The sequence below is a fragment of the Gallus gallus genome, chromosome 4, assembly GCF_016699485.2.
Source record: "Gallus gallus isolate bGalGal1 chromosome 4, bGalGal1.mat.broiler.GRCg7b, whole genome shotgun sequence".
In the NCBI taxonomy this organism is placed as follows: domain Eukaryota; kingdom Metazoa; phylum Chordata; class Aves; order Galliformes; family Phasianidae; genus Gallus; species Gallus gallus.
The window spans coordinates 29,830,878-29,854,132 of record NC_052535.1 but is presented as its reverse complement, the minus strand read 5'-3'; the positions used below and the strand labels follow the sequence as shown (position 1 = coordinate 29,854,132).

The following is a 23,255-nucleotide window of genomic DNA, read 5'->3' as shown; positions in this document are numbered from 1 at the left end:
GCTTTTGGTTAGCTATTTATGATTGGTGCTGAAGTATTTAATCTATGGACTTTTTTCCCCATCTTATTGAGACTAGTAATTACAGCTTCAAGTCAGAAAGTGAAGACCGAATGAAGATTGAACTTGGCTCTGAAAAGTATTTCAAAGCTGTTATGTTACAATAAGCATTGGCATTTCCAGAACACTGTGTAGTTTCATCATCATTAATCCAGTGCTTTCAGCTGCACCTTCCTTTTAATAAGAAACATGAATGTATTTTAATTTTGTTCCGAAACAGCTTTTGGGAAAGTTAATTACTGTTATCTGTAATTGAGTATTTGAAGGAATTGTTTCAGAATCTTGAACCTGTCTTTTTATGACCAAGCGAGAATGAAAATGCAAAAGGACAAGATAAAGGTTATTATATCTTATGCCTACTCAGTAAGCATGCAGTGAAATTATTGTGGAATGCTAGTAAGCTTTTAGAATGCTTTAGGTAAAGACAAGTCCAATATGAACAATTAAAAAACACCAACAAAAACAATGGAAGCATATTTCTTCATATCTATTTAGCAAGTCTCTGCTATGCTGAAATTTTAATGTTGTTGCTTTATTGCTTTTTCACAGGAAAAACATACGTTCTTGTTCTACTTTGAAAATGCTTCTCATTTGTGTTGATATACGTTCAACCTAACTGCATAGTATTTTATATACTCAGTTTGTGTATATGTGTGCATATGTTCATTTATAGTTTTATAAGCAAACTGTACTTCTTATTTGGATTACTCAAATGTGCAGATTCTTTTGAGACCATTAATGTATAATTGTGTTGTAAATAAAGCTAAATTTTCTTTAAGGATCTGCTGTTCTAGCAGAACAATTCTAGCAGAATTCTGCTAGAAATGGTTTCTCTGGCTATGGCCACGCAGCATAAACCTTTGACATACTTGCTGGGTAAAAACAATCCCAACAAATTAGAAGAGAATTATTGCATTAGTTAGATTTACAGCTTATATCCAACCTCAGATTTTCAGAGGTAAAAATGAAAGTTGTGTCTAGCTCGGCTGTATGAACTCTTCAGTCATCCACGTTATCCTCTTGTGTACCTCAAAAGTAACTGTTGTATATTTTCTACATAGTGGGAAATATTGGTGATGTGTGGATGATTGGACTTGGATGATCTTAGAGGTCTTTTTCAACCTTGGTGATCCTGTGATTCTATGATTCTAAGCTTCTACCTCCACTACTCTTTTCCATATTTTTCTATTTTCTAATCTGCATCCTTTACTGGGTAAGACTTTCCACCTCTGTTGGCTGCTTTTATTTAAGAATGTTCAGTAGTAGTGGGCTTTAACCAGACAGATGAAAATAAGCTGCTTGGTACTGTTTTTGGTACTGTTTTTATCTATGGGCAGGACAGCCTGTTCTTGATTGTTGTGTTGATGTTTCCAGTGAAATAACCAGGTCAGCAAGCAGTTATCCAATGTAAATTTCAAAAAATGTGCATAAGTAACACTGTGTTCATTTTTTTCTTTTCTTTTTCCCTCTCATTTAAAGTGTTTTTAAAGCTTTCATTGATAGTCTTTAAGGGAACCTCCTGAACATCTTTAATGGCATTTTTAGTTTGGTACACATCAGCTGGAAATAAGGCGGCATTTCAATAACTTAGGGGTTGGGAAACTCTTGAGTTAAACTCTGTGGTCTACAGGATTTTCTGAAAGACTTCTCTTTTTCTACTATTTATCTCTCTTTCTCTCTTTTATTTTTTTAATTGAGCTTAGTTGTACTACAGTGGTGTGATGTGTTCGTGTAGTTTTTTTTCTTCTGTGTAAATTCTTTTCCCTGAATATTAAATGTAGAGTTATGGTTTTAGTTTAGGAAGTGCAGTAGTTCTTTGCAACTTGAAGCACAGATTTGTGTCACTATAGAAGTACTACCAGGTAACTTTACACAGGAGCTGCTTCCTAGCCTTGTAATGAAGTCACGTATAACATCACAAACTTAAGTACATCTGTTGGAAGGTGTAACGTACTCATTGTTTCATTGTTTTTTCCCAGTGAATATCAAAACATGAATTACTTCAATTAGTAGATCACTTTGAGCAAAGTTTGCATGCTTAAAGCTGAATGCTTTAAAATGATTGATGCCCTGATTTTTTTGAGTATGAACACCTATGTGTTGAGTCAGTGGTTTGAATTTTTGTTATGATTCCATGAATGATATTTGTTCTAAGGCATGGTAGAGTTTGTCAACTACCTTTAATTTTAACAGTCTGTTTGCTTGCTGTTTATGGCCAGCACGTGGTATCCTAGACTCTAATTTGATCGCTATTCTGAGACACATAAAATGTGGTGTAATAGCATTCTGATGTAAATAAAGAAATATTTAGTGCCTATTGATTCTGTAATCAGTATGTAATTTCTAGATAATTACGAATCAGTAAACGAATCTTAAAATGCCTGTTTGTTTTTGTACCTGCTTTGCATGTTGAACATGACACTTACATGTCCAAGACCCTGGAAGGCTTGCTGATAGTAGCCGGTGTGGATGGTCCTTTCTACTATTGTGCTTTTGGCTTAGAAGAACGATTGCACTGCTGTAGCCTACAGCCACGGGCCATGGCTGAACTTTGCGATTTTGTTATTTGTACTTGGATTTCTGTAAAGTTCAAGAAGAAAAGTTTTATTTGCAGGAAGAGAGTTTTATTTACAGAAAGAGATCTAAGAACAGGTAACAGTTTGCTCTAATGTACTGACTAATCATTGTATACAAATGACACCTCCTCTATAGGTATCTTTGAAAACCTTATTTGCATTGTACATGAAGTCACTGAATTTAGTTTGTGTTTTAATGTGCTGTGATGTACTTGCTCCAGTAAGTCAGTATGCTTCTTGCTTGCACACATTTACCTGTTAACCTTTCTTTGCTACCTGTTAAAAATGCCTTTATGAAATCTGCTGTCTGTGAGGTCATCACTCCCATTTTCTTTCTCTACATTTGTGATGTGAGAATAGGATCAGTAGTCATATGCTATGTCGTCAATTAGGCTGACTTCTACAGCTGAGAAGTGACAAACTCTTGATTACAAATCTGAAATCAAACCAGCAATATTCAAAGGGAAGTAAAGGTGAAGGCAGTTGCTCGCATCAATTGGATCAAATTTAGCATCTCAGAATGAAAAGGTGATTTCCAGGAGGAGGGACAAGAAGAGAATAGTAGGGGCATTCTTGATAGAGGGAAGAGATGAGAGAAACCAGCTACATCTGAAGGGGATGAATCAGGCTGTTTATGGTTGGTGGAATCTGATGGGTTGGCTGTGGAGGGAGAAATCATACTGAGCACATAACTTTTATTTTATGGCCCATTAGATATATTTGGTACCTAGCACAGTTATGAATTTTAGCTGTTATGTCAGTTTGCCTGTAAAACTGCAACCTCTGTTCCAAAGCTTGTGTCTGAGAAATGGTTTGCTGGTTTCCCTTGTGGATAGCCTGAGAGATCAAGTGACTGTTTTATGAGTACTGTCCCTCTACTGATATCAGACTATCTTTGTCCTGAGTCAGTTGTTCACATGAATGTACTTTTCTTCTTTTTAAAGTTTGTCTGTGCTCAGTCTTCTTTCAAATAACCTAAAATACGAATAGATGATGTTCAAATAAAGCTAGAAGCTTTTTTAAATTGAGGCATTATCAAATGTTTAATTAGCCACCTTTTGATATTTAACAGAATGAAAGTTATTGTTGCTGTTTGTAAGGCTTGTCTTCCAGTTTCCAAACATCTAAGTTCCACCAATTTGTCACTAGTTCCTGTACAGTGAGAGTTCCTAAGACATAATCCTGAAGATCAGAAAGTCAGTATCATTTCAACTAAAGCAATCTTGTTAATCAATCGTAGAATCACAGAATTGCTCAGGTAAAGATCACAGAGTCCAATTGCAACCTAGCCATACTACCGTAACAACCCTCCGCTAAATCATGTCCCTGAGCACCACATCCAAACAGTTTCTACACGCATCCAGGGATGGTGACCCAACCACCTCCCTGGGGAGCCTATTCCAGAGCTTAACAATGCTTTCTGTGAAGAAGTTTTTTCTGATATCCAACCTAAACTTACCCTGGCACAACTTGAGGCCATTTCCCCTTGTCCTGTCACCAGTGAGAAGAAACCAACCCCGCTCTCGCTGTAAGCACCTCTCAGATATTGGAAGAGAGCAATAAGGTCTCCCCTCAGCCTCCTTTTCCCCAGAATGAACAGCCGCAGTTCCTTCAGTCACTCCTTATAGGGCATATTCTCCAAGCCCTTCATAAACCTTGTTGCCCTTCTTTGGACCTGCTGCAGCACCTCAGTGTCCTTTCTGTACTGAGTTACCCAAAACTGAACACAGTACTCAAGGTGAGGTCTCACTAGGGCTGAATACAGGGGCAGAATTACTTCTCTAGTCCTGCTCACCAGAGCATTCCTGATACAAGCCAAGATGCCAGTGGCCTTCTTGGCTACTTTTTTTTTTTTTTTTTTTAAGTTGATAAGGTTATAAAAGCACTCATTTTACAGTGTATGATACAAGAGCCTTCCAAATTGAGTGCTTATGACCTAGATGGTTTGTTGTCTGAGTGCCCACCTATGAGTTGCTCACATTGCCTTTTATGTTGACTGACTGACTAACTGGTTGTAAGAAAAGATGAGAAACAGTGTTTCTTGTGGAGAGATTAAAAAAAATAATAATAATTAAAATTGTCTTTTTTTTTTTTGCCTTGCCATTACAGGTTTGGGCTTCTGTGTAGTGTGATTTTCTGCTGTTGGTTGCTTTGTTTTTTTCCCTCAAATATACAATATAGAACACAATAAAAATTTTGTGTATATGAAATAACTGGCCTAATTTTGCTCCTCTGGGCATGCCTGGTCCTTGGCAAAGAAACCAGGGGCAGGCTGAAGGCAGAGCTGTACTCCAGCAAACCTGCTCGCATCCCTCTGAGCTTGGGAAGGAGCCAGAGGGTTGCTATTGCTTTAGCTGCAGAAAAGAGAGGAAATAAGAGTGGAGGGGAAATCTTGAGGAGAGCTATGCATACCTCCCTGCATTATGAAGGACAATGAAAATTGGCTGAGGATTTGCCCCCAGGGGAGGGGCTGATGTTCTTTCCATCATTCTCACTCGTTGGGCATCCTGAAGGAAGGAGGTGATTTATCTGTTTAGCTGTTATAGTTGAGCTTTTTTTTTTTAATGGAAAGGGATGTAAGCTCTCATGATTCAAATTGAGCTCAGCAAGGAAATTTCTGTAGTATCTTTGCTAATCATGTATTGCTATTTCAAGATTTAAGTAGTTATATGACCCCTAAATATTAGAAATTTAGCTTAAAATCATACTTTTTTTTAAAAGCAATAAGAATAGCAATATGCTTTAGGAACCTGTTGGCTTTGAACGCTTAGATTCCCTCCATAAACCCCCTTCCTGCAGAAGGGCTGAGATTTATAGTAAAAGCTTGTGGTGTTGTAGCTCCAGCAATTGGGAATTACTGAAAATTACGCCAGATGTTGTGAGAGTTGCTATAAAATGATGAGAACTGGCACCCATGGAAAGAAACATCCTTCATTGTCAACCTTTAAATATGCAAAGATAATGCATTTTACAAATACACAATGCCTGTAGTGATAACATTTTGGTATTCTGCCTTCCTTATCCTTCTGGTGCTGCTAAAACTGGTAAAAACTGTAATCAAGCTGCCAGTGCCTTGTTTTAAAGTATGGTTAACATTCAGTTCTCTTTTTCTAAGCTATTTTTGAAGGCACTATATTGGGAACTGAGCCAACGATTAATAATGTAAGATTTTTTTCCTCTCTCTCTTTAAGAAGACAGGCAAAAAATGTAAAACAATTTTTCAAATTATGCTCTCTGATGTATATGGTGTGGTATGGCACTCAAATCATGCACAAAATATAACTTAAGTAATTCAGATCTGAACCCTGTTTAATAAACTTCAGGTGAGAAGGGTAATTTGAGGTCCTTTCAGGCTGTGTGTAGAATGCGTTTAACTTGTAGTTTTTCAATTATGTTTATGCATAATAAAATGATTTAATATAGAGTCTGAATTAAATGTTTGTACGTTATTATTAATGCATTTTAAAATTAAAAAAATATTGGTTAAATATTCACATTTGTTAAAGTTAATAGTGCATTAAAAGCACTTGTCTGTTTGGATTTATTCGGTGATGTAAGTCAACAGCATTTTCCACAATGAATGTAAATCAGTGGTATTATTGTCAGTAAGGAGTTGGTATCTAGTGGCATTATGTGATGGCTTGATCACAGTAGGGAAGGCATTTTTTTGAAGGTGATGACTTGAGTGTCTTTCATTGAGCTGACAGTTTGTAAATGTGGCTGTGCCTTACCTTTCTTATCACACAGCATGGGTCATAGGCTTTGCAATACTTAATAGGTAGGGAATATGAATTTGGCAATAGAATACGTGGAGTTGGAGAAGATTTCAGATGGTTGAAATTGCACTGAATAATCCTTGCCAGTGTTTAAAGCAAGCAACGTTTTTAGATGCACAAACTGTATACTTCCTTAGTGTAAAATCAACAGATACACAGAGTGGTGTGGTTAGGCCGGTGTCCACAGATCATACAGCTAGAAAGATTATCATGTTGGAAAGGGATAATTGGAAATATATGAAAACGCTCACCAATGTTGTAGGCTTGCAGAACAAACTCCAAGAGGAGCAATCTCCAGAAAGAGATCCTTCCCCAGTGGCAGTCAGCCCTTAAATGGGGTCTAGGAGAGGGGCAGCCTGGCTCCACCCCTTCCAGTCACACAGCTGAATTGTCTTCACCTGTGCTCCTGGGGCTGACTCATGCTTGCCTCAGGTGATCAATCAGAGGTTCAGTCCGTGATTGAACACTTCCCATACACTTATGTTATGCAGTCACATTTTATTTAGTGTATTTTTGGTCTTTTTTGTAATGGATGTATCGCTGTAGAAATGAATTGTGTCCATATTTTAAGACTATTAGCTTCTCTTTTTGTGATAAAGTTACACTGAAACCTGTAGCTTTTTTATTTCAAGTATATACGTGGTGCTTTTACTGCAGAACAATGAACCTTATCTGTGCTAACACTGAAGTAGCAAATGTAGGCTGTAATGTTTAGTCAAAAACATGACCTGAGTGCATATGTACATTACTGAACTATTATTAATCTGACTAGCTCATTTACCAACATTGAAGTTGAAAAATCTTAAAAACACAGGAAAGTTGTAAAATTTGTACAGCTCACAGTTTTTTTTTTTTACTGTTCTTGCAACTTTGCTGCTATTGGTATCAGACCTTGTTTGATGAACTTGAGGTTATGAATGCTGTTATTTGTTGCATTTGGGCCTTCAGTGCATTGCAGGCTTGCCACGAGGTATTGTCTGTATCATCACACTTGGTCACCGTCTTCTAGCTCCCCTCCTGGAAAGCCAGCATTCAGTAGGTTTCTTCGCATGCTGAGATTTTCTTAAGTAGCAAGTAAGAACTGAAAACAATTTGTGACATTATCATTTTTAGGTGTAAGGGTTTTTTTTGTGACTAACATTGTCTTTTTGTTACGTCTGTGTGATTACAGTTGTCCATTTTAATTTTTTTATTAGGTTTCTATAAAATTTCTGTTGGTAACTTGTTTTCATTGCGAGAATACTTATAAATAGAGGTTGAGCATAACTACTTTGAAAAGCATAATAAGATTGTTATATATAGCATCCCTACCCTTTAAGGTCTTGATTAATTATTTTAAGTTTGCAAAAATAAGCGTTATAAAAAACAAACTATGATGGGCTTAATGGCAGAGGCTTTTTAAGATGTTTTTAAAACAGAGTTTTTACTTCCTCTACTGCTTGTTTTTCTCTCATAGTGTTGTAGTTTTAACTTTTCTACTTGTTGTAACTCAGAGAAATGCTTGTAATGCCATTTCTAATTTATCTTTCAGTTTAGTTTTCTACTCAATATAATGTTGCAGGTTTTCTTTCTCCGTGGCAACCAATCTACTCTTGTATAAAACTTTAATATCAACACATTTCCACCTCCCTTCTCCATGGTATATTGAGACAAATCTACAGGAATTCATAAATAGCTTAGACTAGCCATTATTTGGCTGCTGTAAGTCTCTTAGTGCTTTTGTTTTTTGGAATGGTTTTTTTTCATCCCCTTACTCCGCAGAAAAATGGCAATCTGCAATAACATAGTTGAAAATCAAGTTATGTAAGTTGCAACTTCAGTGCAGATAGAAACAACTGGAAGATGTAGTGTTGTAGCTTGGACTACTCTGTTTTTTTGCTTGCTGCTTCAAGAGTACGTTTTCATTTTTGTGCTTTCTAACTATAAGAATGCTGTAGGTATGCATATGCAGTTAGCAGACGCTTGCTCATGTGTTCTGGAATAGCTTTTATTTCAGTTCCCTGGCATGGACTCCACAGAAACTGGGGTATCTTCGCTCATCTGATTTGACATTCACGCTAGTTACAGAGTTGATGGTAGTGCTATTACTTGGAGTTTACAACAGCATCATGGTAACAAACCTTGGCCAATCTTTTGGCAAGGTGAATGAGAAGATGGGGTTTCGGCTGTTCTACTATAGCAGTATTACTAAAATATTTTAGTTACATTTATGAATCATTTTATTTTGTCCTCAGATCAGTGTTTTAAAAAAATTGCCTAATTTTTTATAGACGGTAGACTTTTCATAGATTCTTAGAAAAAGAAAAATCAATCAACAGCTAGCCCAAATAAGCTCACATTGTACTTACATATTATGTAAATCAAGAGAGTGATGTAGAGTCCCTTTACTGATACTGAACAAAGCTGATCTCTATCAGAGATGTGTAATGAATCCCTTGATCACAGTTTTGTTATTTCATTCATAAATAAAGTTCTAATTAGATTTTTGTGTACCAGATAGAGCATAGCTCATATAAATGACCAGAAGTCTGTTATAGTAGTAATTCTGAAGTACTTTTTCTTCAGTTTTGTGTCAGCATGTGGAACTATTTTACAGCAATATGAGCTTTTTCTTCTGGCAGCCTAATGCTTTTATCTTTCTGTCTTGTTTCCTTTCTTGTTCCCTCACATATATAGGAGAAGTAACTGTACATCTTCTCAACTTGGTACTTGGTTGTGCATCTTGGAGGAGCGTACAAATTCACTTGAAATTGCAGTGCTGCTTCCTTCCAGCTTGCATTTTTGTAGAGTATGGAGTAATTTCTCCCTGAAGAGAGGCTTTTGTGCTCTGGTATTTGCCATTCCAAAATGCAGATGACTAGAAGTACTCTGAACCTTCCTCTCTTGTGTTTGTAGCTTTTGTTGCATGTCAACTGAGACATTGGTCCACCCTGCATTGTGAGAGAAACACTGGTAATTCAATTTGTGTTACTTATTTGATAGCGGTTCTGTCTAGCTGTATGCTGTTTGTATTATTATGTACTCTTTCCTTTATAAACCTGAACGTGAAGCCTTTAAGTTGTAGCAACTAGTAGAAACTAGAGGGAGACTGATTCCTCATTCCTGGCTTTTTTGTGTATCTGACTTCGCTGAAAGCCATGTACCAGGAAGTTAATTCTCTTTATGTAGTGGCAGGCTTCCATTTTCTGCCCATGTGTGGTTTGGAGGAAATGTTAAGTCTAGGGAGTTGTCACGTTTGCATATGTCATCTATACAGCTTGAATACCAACAGAACAACTGTCTTCTGTATGTATGAGAAGGGGCAAAGATATTAGATGTGGCTTGAATATTTTTTGGACACAGGCAGGGTAGAAGTCCTTCCTGTACTCAGTTCAGTCTCTGACATTTTTTTGCTTCTGTTGTTTTTGTTGTTGTGTTTTTTGTTTTCGTTGTTGGTTTTGTCCTGAAAGATTGCTGGCTCTTGAAGGAATTGGGTTGCATTATCTACTTGTCTTGTAAATATTAGTTGGAAGACTGTGTAGAAGTTGATGTCTTGATTCAAAATTTGAAGAGTTAGAATAGACATAGTTGTAGAGTGCTCATCCTAGTTAAACTGTTGTTTGTTTTTTGAAGTGCTATTGCCTGTTTTCCTAAGCTGACTTTTAGCTGTTTTTTTATAAGGACTTTAAGATGTAGACCTTCTATTTTGCTTTCCCTGAGTCTCAAAGAATACCTTCTGATAGCACCTGAAAATCATATCTGGGTTATAATTCCCCTAAAGCACTTGCTGTATGTCTTCAAGATTTACTGCACTGTTTCATTGCTGTTCTGTTTTCTTTTTCCTTTAGTTGATACATTAGCTGTTCTTCAGCCCATAGAATACTTATTTTTTTTAGACTAGCCTGAGTAATATTTCAATTAAGTCAATATACAAGTGGTTTTGAAACCATACTACTTTATCATAGTTCATTAGATCTTCTGTCTTGACTGGTAGCATATTTCAAGATAACGCAATGTGCTTTTCTTTTTTCCTCACTCCCTCATTGTATTCTAACCTTCTGTCACCTGTGAATATTGATTTACGCTTTGATATAGCCAGTTCTAGAGTAAGGAGTGAGGGGATAAATGCAGATTTTCTTCAGAAAATCCTGTATGCTGGGCTGCATTAAAAGAGAGGTGGTCAGCAGGGATGGGGAGGTGATTAATTTCCCTCTGCTCTGTCTTCACAAGGTCCCATCTGGAGTACTTAGTCCAAGCCTGGGGCTCCCAACGCAAAGATGTGGAACTGTTGGAGTAGGTCCAGAGTATGTTACAGACATGATCAGGGGGCTGGAGCACCTCTCCTATGAAGAAAAGTTGAGGGAGCTTGGTTCAGCCTGGAGAAGAGAAGGCTCCAGAGAGACTTCATTGTGGCCTCCCAGTACCTAAAGGGAGCTTATAAGCAGGAGTGGGACTGACTTTTTGCATGGCCTGATAGTGATAGGACAAGGGAGGATGGTTTTAAATCAAAATAGGGGAGACTGAGGTTAGATGTCAGAAGGAAATTTTTCACTGTGAGGGTGGTGAGGCACTGTAACAGGCTGCCCAGAGAAACTTTGGATTCCCCATCTCTGGAGGTACTGAAGGCCAGGTTGAATGGGATTTTAGACAGCCTTATCTAGTGGCTGGCAATCCTGAACATAGCAGAAGGGTTGAAGCTACGTGGGCTTCAAGGTCTCTTCCAACCCAAACCATTCTGTGATTATCTGGAATCACTGGAAGACTTCCTGAAATGTTTCCTGTTTGTTACTCACGATTCAAAACTGCGTACTCTAGAACTGAATTGAATTTTCTTCCTCTTTTTTTGTTCATGAAAGACCATCAGTGTCATGAAAGGCCATGGTAGTGTTATGTGAGGAGAATTATTTTTAGAAAATGCAGAATCAAGCCATCTATTTAAAAAAAAAAAAAAAAAAAAGAGCAGGAAACTGTCAAAAAACAAAACAAAACAAAAAATCCAGAGTTGGATCTGTTTCTGGCAGTCCAAATAACACAGTATAGATGCAAATAAGTAGGCGAGCAAGCTCATATGAGAGACAAATGCTATAAGCTGTTTTACAATGTCATACACCATGTCAAATATATGGAACCTAGAGTTCCTTCTGGTGGAATTTTTAAATGTTAGGGGCACTTGGAGTACAGAAGTATTTAAGACAGGAGCATTAAAGGAATAGTTTGTTAGTCCCTGGAGGATCTCACTGAAGTATGAGAATGAACTCTTGACAAGTTGGGATCCTGCAGTGAGGAAATGTATGGATGCATATACTAGTGATGATTAGATGTTAAGGATAAAAAATGGATAAAAAGAGTTCTAAAGGAAAAAAAAAAATCAGTTCTATGGGTGTGATTGATTACCTCGCTCTGTTTGGAAAAATGAGTCAGACTTATTAAAGTAAAAGAAGAGGCTTCATCTCTGCATAGCGCTACCAAGGAAATGATACTGGTAACTTGGATCATGTTACACTCTGCCATAAGTCCATATCACTTAATGCTATTTGAATTGCATAGCTCGAGACAACATTTGAAGTTTCAATTTCTGATAAAGAAATCCTTTTAAAATGAAAATTAAATAGAAATTGCAAGATTGCATGTTTTGTTAAGTTGGGAAATATTCTACTATAGTATCTGAATTTTCTTTCAGCATTAGTAGTAAATATGGAAGTTGGAATGAGATGGACTTATCTGATTTGCTTAAAAATGAAGTGGTACCCAAACCTATGCTATGAAAAAGCAATCGAGTTATTTTTTTTCTTAGTTTCATTTGTGGCCTTTTCAACCACTTCATTCCCATTGAGCTGAAGTAGGGTAGCACATAATGGTAATTAAAGAATGCCTTTATCCATCTGCTTACTGACTATTATGCTTTGTGTCTTTCTGGCTACATGCTGTGCTGGCTGTGAACAGCCAAACAGAAGGACTTCCCTGTCAGGTTTCAAATCCTAATGTTTTGTCATCTTTGTCTCACAGAGTTCTGAAGTCTCCGAAGTGGTAATCCTGGAGCGGTGCTGGGTTCTGGAGTTCAAGTATAAAACAGATGTTTAAATAATTCTCAGTAAGTAAGACACAGCTCAGTATGTTCAGTGTGAATTTTTTATTTCAGTCAACAAAAAAACAAAAATGCAATCACTGGTACATTGGAACTTTGCCTTAAAATTGGCTTAAATGTGTTCTTTTGTCTGTTAACGATGCACACATCTAAATGTTGCTCTCTGAACTAATGCTGACAAACAGACCCTAAAAGCCAGGGGTATTACTTTTTCTGAAATCAAAAATCAGCTATCTCTGGCAGTAAGTTTGATCCTCTGGCTTTGCTTTTTCTTGTCTCCTATCAACTTTTCATTCACTGGATTAGTTTTTTGATTGTTTGTTTAAAAAGAAAAGAAAAAGAAGAAAATTAAAAGAAGGATTTCATAGAAATCAGAACAACTATTTTAGTGCTAAGACTTTCATTTGGGAAAATGCTGCCACAGTTTTCTCTGCAGGAGCAACTCAACCACTCTGTTAATTTTTTTTTTTTTATGGTGTGGGCTCATTCAGTTACTATTGCAGAGTTTTGAATTCTTTGGGCCAGTTTGTCATTTTCTGTTAGTTTTAACGGTCTGAGAGGTTTAGAAAACAATTAGATTCTACCTGTCTCAGTCTGAGAAATTCAAGATTTTGTTGTGTATTTTTATTCTGTCCAGTGTGTTCTCCGAGTTTTAATAATTTCCAGACACACAGTAAAATGAGAGTCTAAGGGAGGAATTCTTATGTGTTTCATTTTTGGTGTGTCTTGCTTCAAAGTGTGGAATATAAATTGCACACATTAAACTGAAAAATGCATTTCATTTAAATAATTTCGGGGTATCTTGACTTACGGAATCAAACTCTATAACCATGAAGCAGTTATAAAATCAGGTATGTTTTAATCAACGCTGCGCAGAATCGGATGCAAGGGGGATAGCTCCTCCTTACCTGCATACCGGTCCAGAAATGTTACATATTTGTAAGTCAAGTTCATACATATTCAACAGGTTACCTTGAACCTCTCTACATATTCATTAATCAAGTCCCTCCCCTCCGGTGTGTGCGTTGTATTCTCCACTGGGTGGTCGCATCCCCATCTGGTGGTCCCTTGGGATGAAGTAAACACTCTTCCTACTTACGTCTTCTTGAACTTTAGCTTACTTTCCTTCTTGTTATCCTAATCCTTGCTGACTAGGTTCATCCCTTCCTCATTGTCTTGCTGACAGGGAGACTGGGGCTTATTTTTCTCCCATCTCCCTCCTCCGGTTCTCCTTATCTTTCTATTCTATCAGAGTAAGCAGAATGTAAACAGTCCAGGCAGAATTACAAAATCAAACCCTCTTTCATTAAGCAGAATCAATTCGAATCATGTCCCCCCTTTTTCAATCTAAGTATGATCATTCAAAGTACACGCTGTAGTTGAGAGCTGGATGAACCTGTTCTACAGCGTAGGGTCATGCTAGCCTGAGAGTAGTGCTGGCGGGTTAGTAAAACTGGCCATAGGGGAAAAAAGCTTATGCTGCATTTGTGGACCTGATGGCCGGCTTTTAGCAGAAATCCCTACCTTCTGTTCTTGTAAGCTCCAAAATCTCCAGCTCATTAAAAAAAAAATGTTTCACCAAGTATGTTAACTTCTGTCCTTACTTCCTTGAAGTGATTCATTGTGTTTGTTTGCATTTGAGAAGGCTGAGACTTAAAAATGTATTCATTGTGGATTTTGTCCTGTTCTGAGTAGAATTTTGAGGAATAGATCCAATCCTGCATTTAATGGAATTAAATCTTCCATCTTGTGCTTAGTGTTGAGATGCTGCATTAAAAAGGGACTTTCTGGATTCCAAAGCATTACTTTGTGTAACTATAATAGCTGAATGATCACCATTGACTCTCAAATTGAGGCTTTTGTAATTATGCCTTTATTGATTCTACTTCATTAATTGAAATCATTGGCTTTATGAGGTGGTGATGTTAAGTTTGGTTATAAATACAGTCATTCCAGTTCCCTTCTGGCACTTCTTTTATAATGCTGGAACACAATGCTGCTATAGCAAGAACTCGGTTGTAATTACTGCCACGAATTTTTTTTCAGTTGGCTCTGAAGCCTGCGAACAGGACAGCTTCTTTGACAGTGAGGCTGGCAGATTTTCAGTCCAAAGACTGGGGAATCAGGCAACAGTGAGTACTGAGTAAGCACTTCAGGCTGCCTATGGAGAAAAAGAGATTGGCAGTTTGTATGGAAAAAGAAATGTACTCTCATTGTTAGGAATAGAAGTTGTTACTTGAGAGACAAACCTTCTAAAAGACTGAGTTTGAAGGTTAGTAGTGTAGGTAAAAGTAAGGGTGAGATGTCTGAAAGATCTTTAAAGAATGCGTTAAAGGAAAAAAGAGGAAACAGAACAGAAAACTTGGGGTATGCAGAGCCATCAAGGGATGATGAATACCTGGAAAGTGAGCAAAGGAATACAGCAGAAGAGAGAGGAAGAGACAGGTAGAAGAGAAATGAATTTCAAACTTGGCAGTTTTCCTGTGCTGGAGAATAAGGGCGAGAGGTTGGCAAATGATTTATTGGATGGGAAAAAAGAGGAAGCAAGCTAGAGTGCTGTGAGATATTAAAACAAAAGTGAAGAGGAATAAAGATAGTGTACTCTATACTGAGTAAGGGTAAAATACCAAAAGAAGTGAAATAAATACTCAGTGTAGTCTAGGAAAAAATAAATTCACATGACAAAAGAGATGAAAAAAATGGAGGACCTTGAGAATGAAATTCTTGTGGGGGGGCTTTTTCTCCTGAAAGACTGGTTACATTACCACTAGATGGTCATTGAGATATCTGCTGTTTATTGGGTGCCAAAAGAGAAAGGGGAAAAGAAAAGGCTGTAAGATGTGTATAGAGAGCTTAAGTATGTTCAGGTGAAAGCAGGATAGAGGGTGTACCTGTTCACAAATGTCTCTTGGGCAAGTACATCAGAACACAACTGATCCATGAAGTTTCACTTGTGGTATGGTGGGAAAGAGATGGACAGCACGATAAAGAGAATCAGCAAGTGGTTCATGTTCAGGCTTGGAACTGCCCTATTAACAGGGCAGGTTAGACACTGGTGTGAGATGGATCTGATTGAATGCTCTTAGGAGGGTTCATGTGAGTATGATTCAGTCCTGAAATCCCAAAAGGTGTGGTAAGGAGAGTATTACAACTGTTTTGTCTGAAAAGATCTTAAACCTGCAAACTGCTGCTGTACACTGAGATGTTTGAGCAATGCAACTTCCTGAGCTCTAATTCTCCTCCTGAATAACTACAGTGGTTGAACCTTACAGTACAGACAAGCATCATAGCCACTTCAAAAGCTGGAAGATTTTTCTATATCATTACAGTTATATATTTTCTTCCTCTGGAGCCTAGAAGCCCTGTCAGAGGTGTGGCTTATGTGGTATGGTGCTAACAATGGGGAGGAAGAGGTGAGGACAGCTCCTGTGCCACCATTCCAAGGTCTAGCAGCCAAGATGGTGGTGTCACTGTGAAAATGCATTTCACAAAGGGAGGAGTGAAAAAAATATGAGGAACAGCCTACAAGCAACAAGGTCAGAGATAGAGAAGGAGGTGCACCAGATAGTGAAGCAGGTGTTTCCCTGCAGCCGTGGAGAGCCAAGGCTGCAGCAGGGAAAATGTTGGCAGTTTTTGGTCCCACTTAAGTTGAAACATCTACCCACACAGCTCATGGCACCCTGTTCCATGGAAGCCTATCTGAAGAGCAACGTGAAGTAAGCTTTTGTGTGTGGAGTAAGTATAAACAAAAAACATGCCTGCATTACTCCATGTGGTGCTGTACAGCAGGAAATTTGGTAATGAACCCAAAAGACAGAGGCACAGGGAAATAAATTTTGATGAGAGAGAATGACTTCTGGAACTTCTCTTGATCTGTATATCTTTTCGGTTTTTCAGGAGTGTTACTTATACTATTGTATGTAGTTTCTCAGTAGGAAGTAAGAAACTAAGAGCTCTGACACCCAGGTAGGGCTAATGAGGCAGGGGGAAGGGTGAGGGAAGACGGAAGGACTACAGGGTTTCTGATGCAACATTATAGTTAACTGGCATGTCTTGCAGAGTGTCAGGCAAAAGGTCTGCATGTAGAAACACCCCTAAGATGTCAAGCAATCCCTTTTTCTATTTGCAAGTAGTATGTAAGCCACATGGAATGTTTTGTTTCCTCTGATGCTGGTGGTTTGGAAAGGCAGGCCAGTATCACTTCTATTTTTGAGATGGACTAACTGAGGTATACAATAAGGTTACTCTTCTGGAACTGAATAGAGGATCGAGATCTCTGAATCTTGTCTCATCTGAAGTGGAGCGATGGTTCAGCCGGGGGTGTGATAGACATCCTTTTTGCAAAAACAATCCATTTCCATGCAAAAGCTGTATCTAGCAGTCAGTGAATGCTTCATTACTTCATTGTGGTGCTTAAATACTTGTGTGAAATACAGTGAAAGGGCAGGGCATGTGTTAAAGCCTGCTGGTATTAAAAGAAGCAAATTATTATAGTGCAGTAGACAACCTGAGGAAACAAAGCTTTGTATCGTGCCATATTTATTTCAGATACTTCAATCTTTTTTGTGAGTTTCTGTGGGGAGTTAATTGCAGATGATAATGGTAATTCCCAGAAGTTTATTTCAGAATTGCAAAATAAAATAAAAGAAAAACAAAAGCCCAACCATGGAAGATAAAATTCTTAATTAATTTCCTTATCTTTGATTGAGAATTTAAGTTTCAAAGGAAGATGAGCATAGCATCATGAGTAACCATGGGATGATTTCATCAATACTAATTTGAACATGAAATGCACCAGCATATTGAATTCAGTCAGCTTTGTGAATTAAATGCCTCTGATGTCTGTATTAGAAATATCCTGCAGATATAATTTACGTATCAAAGCTTCGTTCTGCTTTTATTACAGCATATTCTGGTTAGCTGTGACAGTGCTTTGTATTTTAGAGTGACAATGGTTCGTTGATATTCCCAACCATTTCTCGCTGCTGAAAACACACATTTTGCTAGTGTGGGTGAACAGGGAGAGAGAACCTTTTAACCTTCTTAAACTCTCTACGTATGCATATTGGCATAGGAGGGGAAAAAACCCTCTAGAAAAGGAAGGGCTGTCGTCATGGTCACTGATCAGATGCTTTGTACATGTTTTAATTCAAATACTAGCAGTAATTAATTTTGTTCTCTGTTATAAATATAAAATTATGTTTAACTCTCCTTTATCAGTCTTTATCAGTCTTTCTGATACTTTTACATATTTGGTATAATAGAGCAATACAGCCTTCTTAAGGAAAAAAACCCTGAAAATTAATACCGAATCAAAGAAGTTTTAGCAAGCAGTATTTCCCCCTTAATGTATTCTACTTTATTTTTAAAAGATTTTTAAAAGTCTATTAATTGCAGTCTTTTGAAAGACAAGGGTCAATTCCCAGTAACTGTATCTTTTTTTTTTTGGGGGGGGGGGGGGGGGGTTACTCAGTTGCTTCAATTTTCCTAGAAACCTGCATTTCTGATTAAGAGTTTTGATTACAATGAAGTACATGTGAAAAAACAGTAAGGCACTTTTAACAAGAAAATTTTTTTCCAAGTGTTTGCAAAGGAAAGAGGCAGTTGCTAGTGTTAAATTGGAAGTTTGGGGAAATTTGAGTTTAATTATAACACGAATATAATAATTCAAGAAATTATTTTAGGCTGATGAAATGAATACCAAAATATACTTCTGGCTTCAGAGGGCTGAGTTAGAGTAGAAGAGACTTTTCAGTACGTTAGGGATATTTCAGCTTTTCTGTGTGTTATTTTGTTATTTGACAGAATTTGTTTGAGCAGAGAGGTTGAATTCTGTATTTGAGCTGCAGAAGTCCTAAGGGACCGTAATTTTATATACTGGCTTCAGCTGGAGAAGCTCTGCTGAGGTCAAGCTTCAGGAAGAGTTATTGGTGCAGAGTCTATATCAGAAAAGGCTGTCTTAAGACTTTTTTTTTTCCCCTCTATCTGCTTCCTGACCCTAACAGGAGTCTCTGTTAACGAAGTAAGGAATAGAAGCAGTATAGCTGCAGGAGCAGATTAGCTTTCCATGACATCAGTGTATGTGGTGGCTCTATTTCTGTCCACTCTGTATCAAGGGACAGGAAGTCAAGAGAAGTTTGAAGGTTATTATACAGTGTGAAAGCTGGGAAGTTTCTGGACTACAAAACTTTGCTTAATAATGTGTGTGCAGCAAAACATTATTGCTGGCCAAGTGGATGCATGTTTGTAAAGTCACAAGTACCACCTCCACCTGTTGTAGAACAAACACAGAGCCCTGCTACAGAACCTGTTTCTGTAGATGTCACAAATGGCACCTTGGGTATTGGCTTGGTTCAGTGTCTTATACAAATATCAGTGCTAATGCTGGGCATCAATGCCATGCACTAGAATTAGTGATGCTTCCTCCTCCCCTTCCCTTTTCCCATGAGGCTGGTTAGCTGATTTTCAACTGACGAGCTCAATTTGACACAGTAGAAATGTGAGAAGAAACAGTTTGATATCCAGTTATTTATTGCAGCTGTGGTCTAGAGTTTAATGGGAAGTATGAAGAATACGTCTGACTTGACATACTTTTAGATTTACTCTTGTGTTAATATAGTATCCTAGCAGTTATCTTGCATTTAAGCACTCTGCTAGTTTTTGTGAAACAAATGAGATATCCTAGGAAAAGCTGAGGACAAAGCTTTGTATAGTGCCAATTTATAAAATGATTCCAATTAGCACTGTACAATTCTACCATCAGTATGAATGCTGTCAGATTTCTGCAGGTTATGTCAGCGTCTCAGTGTCTGAGACTAAATGACTGAATCACAGTTCATTTATTTTATGAGTTTATTCAAGCTATCATAAGGTATATGTTGGTTCCTGTAGCTCTGTAAACCTTTCTTTGATCAAGAAGAAAAATGTAAAGGTAGATATACATACAATTTTCATTTAAACTATGGGCTGTGAAGTGTTTGTTTGGAAGGGTCGCTCCTTTGTTTCACCAAAGGAAAAGAAGGCGTTCTGAAAGAAAACCATTGTGTTCATGTGTAAAGGAAGATTTTTTTCTTGGATTTATGTCAATGAACTTAATAAATAAATAATCTCAGATGTCCATCACTGAGATGAAAATAACCATTCGGCTTCTGGAGATTCCCAAGTGGATGCAAAATACTGATAGTGGTATTGTCTCCCTAAATCTTGCATTCAGAACTTATGTCTTAACAATAAAAGTAGGAATGCGCACCAGATAGAGAACTGGCCTCATTGAAGTCAACGGTAAACACTGATATCAGCAATAACAGAGCATAACACAAAATTCTTTTGTATTTTCTGCAGAAACCCTGTAGTTGCAAGTACAGAGGTTTTGTTTTGATTTATTTTTTGCTCACCCATGAAATCCTCTGGTGTAGGATGTTTGAGTACAAATATGATTCTATCAATATGTTCGCTCCCTCCTTGAGTCCTTCACTCGATGTGAAGATTTGTCAATATACAGTTTGTTTTTCAGAAAGACTCATTGCTGCTAAGTTTTGCCTTCCTGCTGCAACCCGACTTCAGGTATCTGAGCAAAAATTTTTTATATCAAATTTGAAGTAATAGTCAACATGATGATTTATTGTATGAGTAAACCTCTTCTTACTGCCACAGACATTTTTGCCAACGTACATTTAGAAAATGATGAAGACAGTGTCTGTATTTCTCTGTGTATAAACTGTTTCTTACCAGCTGCATGTTCTGCAGAATAAAACTTCCTACGTTGGCAGAGATTAATATTTTTGGAGACGTTTTATATGCTTTTCAGAATTGAACTCAGTTCTGAGTATTCCAGAGACCTTAATATAGCACACTGTAGAGTTTTGAAGTGATTAGCTTAGAATGGATTTCCAGATCTCAAAACTGGCACCTGTTAGGTCAGAATGTGCTGAATTATGTCCACTCCTACTGCATTTCACTATCAATTTCTGGTTACATGCATATTAAGTATGAATCAGCATGCCTTTTGTGCTTGGCAGTCTGATTTCCACTGCTGAGAGATAAGTATAAATAGAATGATTTCAATTGCAAAACATTGATTTCCCCCTAAAGCAGATGTTTTTTATTTAGCTAGTGGCAGAATGTTTTGAGGCAAAGTCACTGTTCCCGTTTACGTTTGTAAATAAAGAGCAGAGAGAAAAGAACACCTCAGCAGCATATTTGAATTTTGGTTGTAAAGCATTTGCTTGTTTGTTGGACAGTTTTAGCTAAGGCGTGGTGGATATCCAAACCACTTCTATTAAAAAGTGCCTGTGATTTTAAAGGCTGGATGGGTTTTGTGTGCCTGGAAATATACTTTTTTAATTAGAATGAATGATGGTAAATTTTGATTAGGGCGTCTCAGATACCTTAGCAAATCACACATGCCATTATAGATGAAATTTCTGTGTCTAGGCTCATCTTCCACAAACAGTAAACATCAGCTTGTTCAGGTTTGGTCACTCAAGGCAGGTACATCTAGTGTGTAAACAGGAATAAGCCGAACATCTGCATCTCCCCCAGATTGTGAATGTTCTTGTCATAAGAGCTGAATACATTGTTTCACAGACTCTCTGGGGCTAGAGGCAAGATTCTGAGCTCTTACTAGCTCTTCTTAAATTACCTGGGAAAGCAGAAGGATGTTTTACTAGTTCCTTCTCCTCTTCCCTCTTGTTCCCTGTGAGCTCTGTAGTCCTACTGGTCTAGAAATCTTATCAGCAGCTGCAGCCACATATTTTACATTTCCTTAGTTCCAGTACCAGACAAAAATACTTGTTCCACCTCTGCTGGGATTTGTGCCAATACCATTTTAAGAGACTTGCATACTTGAGGTTTGCATCTTTTGTCCTCCGTAACAATAAAAGCATAGTTAATTGTAAGTGACAGATGCTCATTTTATGAAGTGCAAATAGGTTTAGAATAACATATGTGGGTAAGTGCCCAAGGTTAGATGCTCAAGTTAGGGAAAGGGAAATAAGTTCACTTTGTATATGGGAAAGTTCTTTATGTTGTTTGGCTTTGAGCTAATTATGAAAGCACATAAATGTTTTGTTTCATCCAGCAGTATTATTTATGGTGCATTCAGGTCAAAATGATTTTGACCAAATTATTAAGTTTTAATTAAATGTAGTAACACAGGTACTTGATAGACTTTTGTGTTTCTGAGTCAGTCGGTAGCATCTTTTAAAGAAGCATTAATTGTTGTTTCTTTCCCAGTTCATTCTTAATTGTGTGTATAGCAGAAAATGTCACATGGAATTTGTGACTTTGTGAAGTTGTCTGTGTCACAGAATTTCAAATGCTTAAGAGTTGCTTATTCTTTCTGTGCTAATTCAAATCAAATGACTGACCCTTGCTGCTTACCTGCATTTCTGTAGGAGCTTCAACTTACTTAATTCCTCTTTTCATTTGTCCTTGGAAAACCTGATCATTAAACAATCAGACTTCAGGCAAAGCAGTAAAAGACTTGGATAGTAATGACAGCAGAAACTCTCATGCACAACTTGGTGGATCTTACCAGAGGAACTATGTCATGCTAAATTATCTCTGTGTATTGATGAGCAGTACTCTGCCAAAGATGAATAAAACACTGAGCGTAAAGGTCAGCTCATATAGAAGAACTGATGAACACATTCTGTTAAATCCCACTGCCTCTATGTGTCTGCTGCCCCTGCTAAATCAAATTCCACTTTAAGTTAGCAGTTCTGATAGGTACCTGCTGAGCTGCAGAATCTGTACTGAAAAAGAGCTTCCCATTTCAATTTGATTCTGCCACCTCGTTTAGCAATATTTTAATTGCTTTTGAAAGCACTCCATGGATAAGCTTTGTACTGCACTGAGTATGTAAGAATAGGGGTTTGATTCAAGAGTTAAATGGGGTGCATGGGTCTGTGACAGAAGAAACAGTGGTTTTAATGGTGCATGGTATGAATTTTGTTGTGACCCATTGTCTGAGAAAGAATTGCTAAAATCAGTGTTAATGTTTTCTGATAGCTGAATTTCAGAGTGGAGGACCAGATCTTTACCCCGAAGCTGCATCAAAAGCAGATTGTGAATCTTGGGCTGTGGCACTGGGAGAGGCAAACTCAAAGATTGAGGAATAAAATTCATCAGCCTGGAGGTTGATCATGGAGATCAAAGAGGAGAGAGCATCAGATGAAGCACAACAGTTTCTCCCTTCATCACAAATAGACAGTCTAGGAGAGCCACAGCTTACGAGTAAGTGCATATACTCATTTTATTGAGTGGTACAGTTAAAATGCACCAGAATTTGTAGTACTACAGATCATGTCTCAAACAGTATACATAATGCTGTTTAATTTGTTGGTTGACAACGTGCAGTTGTAGATGGTGCAAACTGATAAAAGTCATCTTTAACTATCGTTACCTGTTACATTTTCAGTTATTCAGACAATCTTCAGGGAAACATACATGGTTATTATGTTTCTAGCATTTTTCTCTAATCTATTTTCTTTGTGAAGGTTAAATATTCTATTCTTCTTTTGTCCTACATGAACGTGGGGACTTGTTGTAAGACATAATCTCATTATTTTGATAACTTTAAGCTTTAGTGATACTTAAATTAGTGTCAGAGAAGTGTACTTTGTGATATAAAGCACTTTGGAGTTTGAAAGCATCTAGCCATATTTTGAGCTGTGTTTGTTTCACAGGGGCCTGAACCATGTTGTATTTCTATGCCATGAATTTCAGTTGTCTGATCTATCAATCAAGTCTGTATCTAGAATACTCATAAAAATGTTCCAA

General features: G+C 37.5%; 1 protein-coding gene across 14 annotated transcripts in view; it reads left to right on the top strand.

Annotated features, from left to right (window-relative positions):
* The window catches only part of INPP4B (inositol polyphosphate-4-phosphatase type II B), a 287,734-nt gene that overhangs the window by 91,412 nt on the left and 173,067 nt on the right, over positions 1–23,255 (top strand). For 9 of the 14 annotated variants that reach the window (XM_040700268.2, XM_025150480.3, XM_025150479.3 and 6 more), the window contains 2 exons: positions 12,395–12,479; positions 22,485–22,709. In XM_040700268.2, the coding sequence (XP_040556202.1) occupies positions 22,619–22,709 (91 nt within the window). In that variant the 5' untranslated portion in view covers positions 12,395–12,479; positions 22,485–22,618. Of the gene's footprint in view, positions 1–12,394; positions 12,480–14,519; positions 14,617–22,484; positions 22,710–23,255 lie in introns of all 14 variants that reach the window. The other 5 variants (XM_015276686.4, XM_040700264.2, XM_040700263.2 and 2 more) reach the window with 3 other exon arrangements.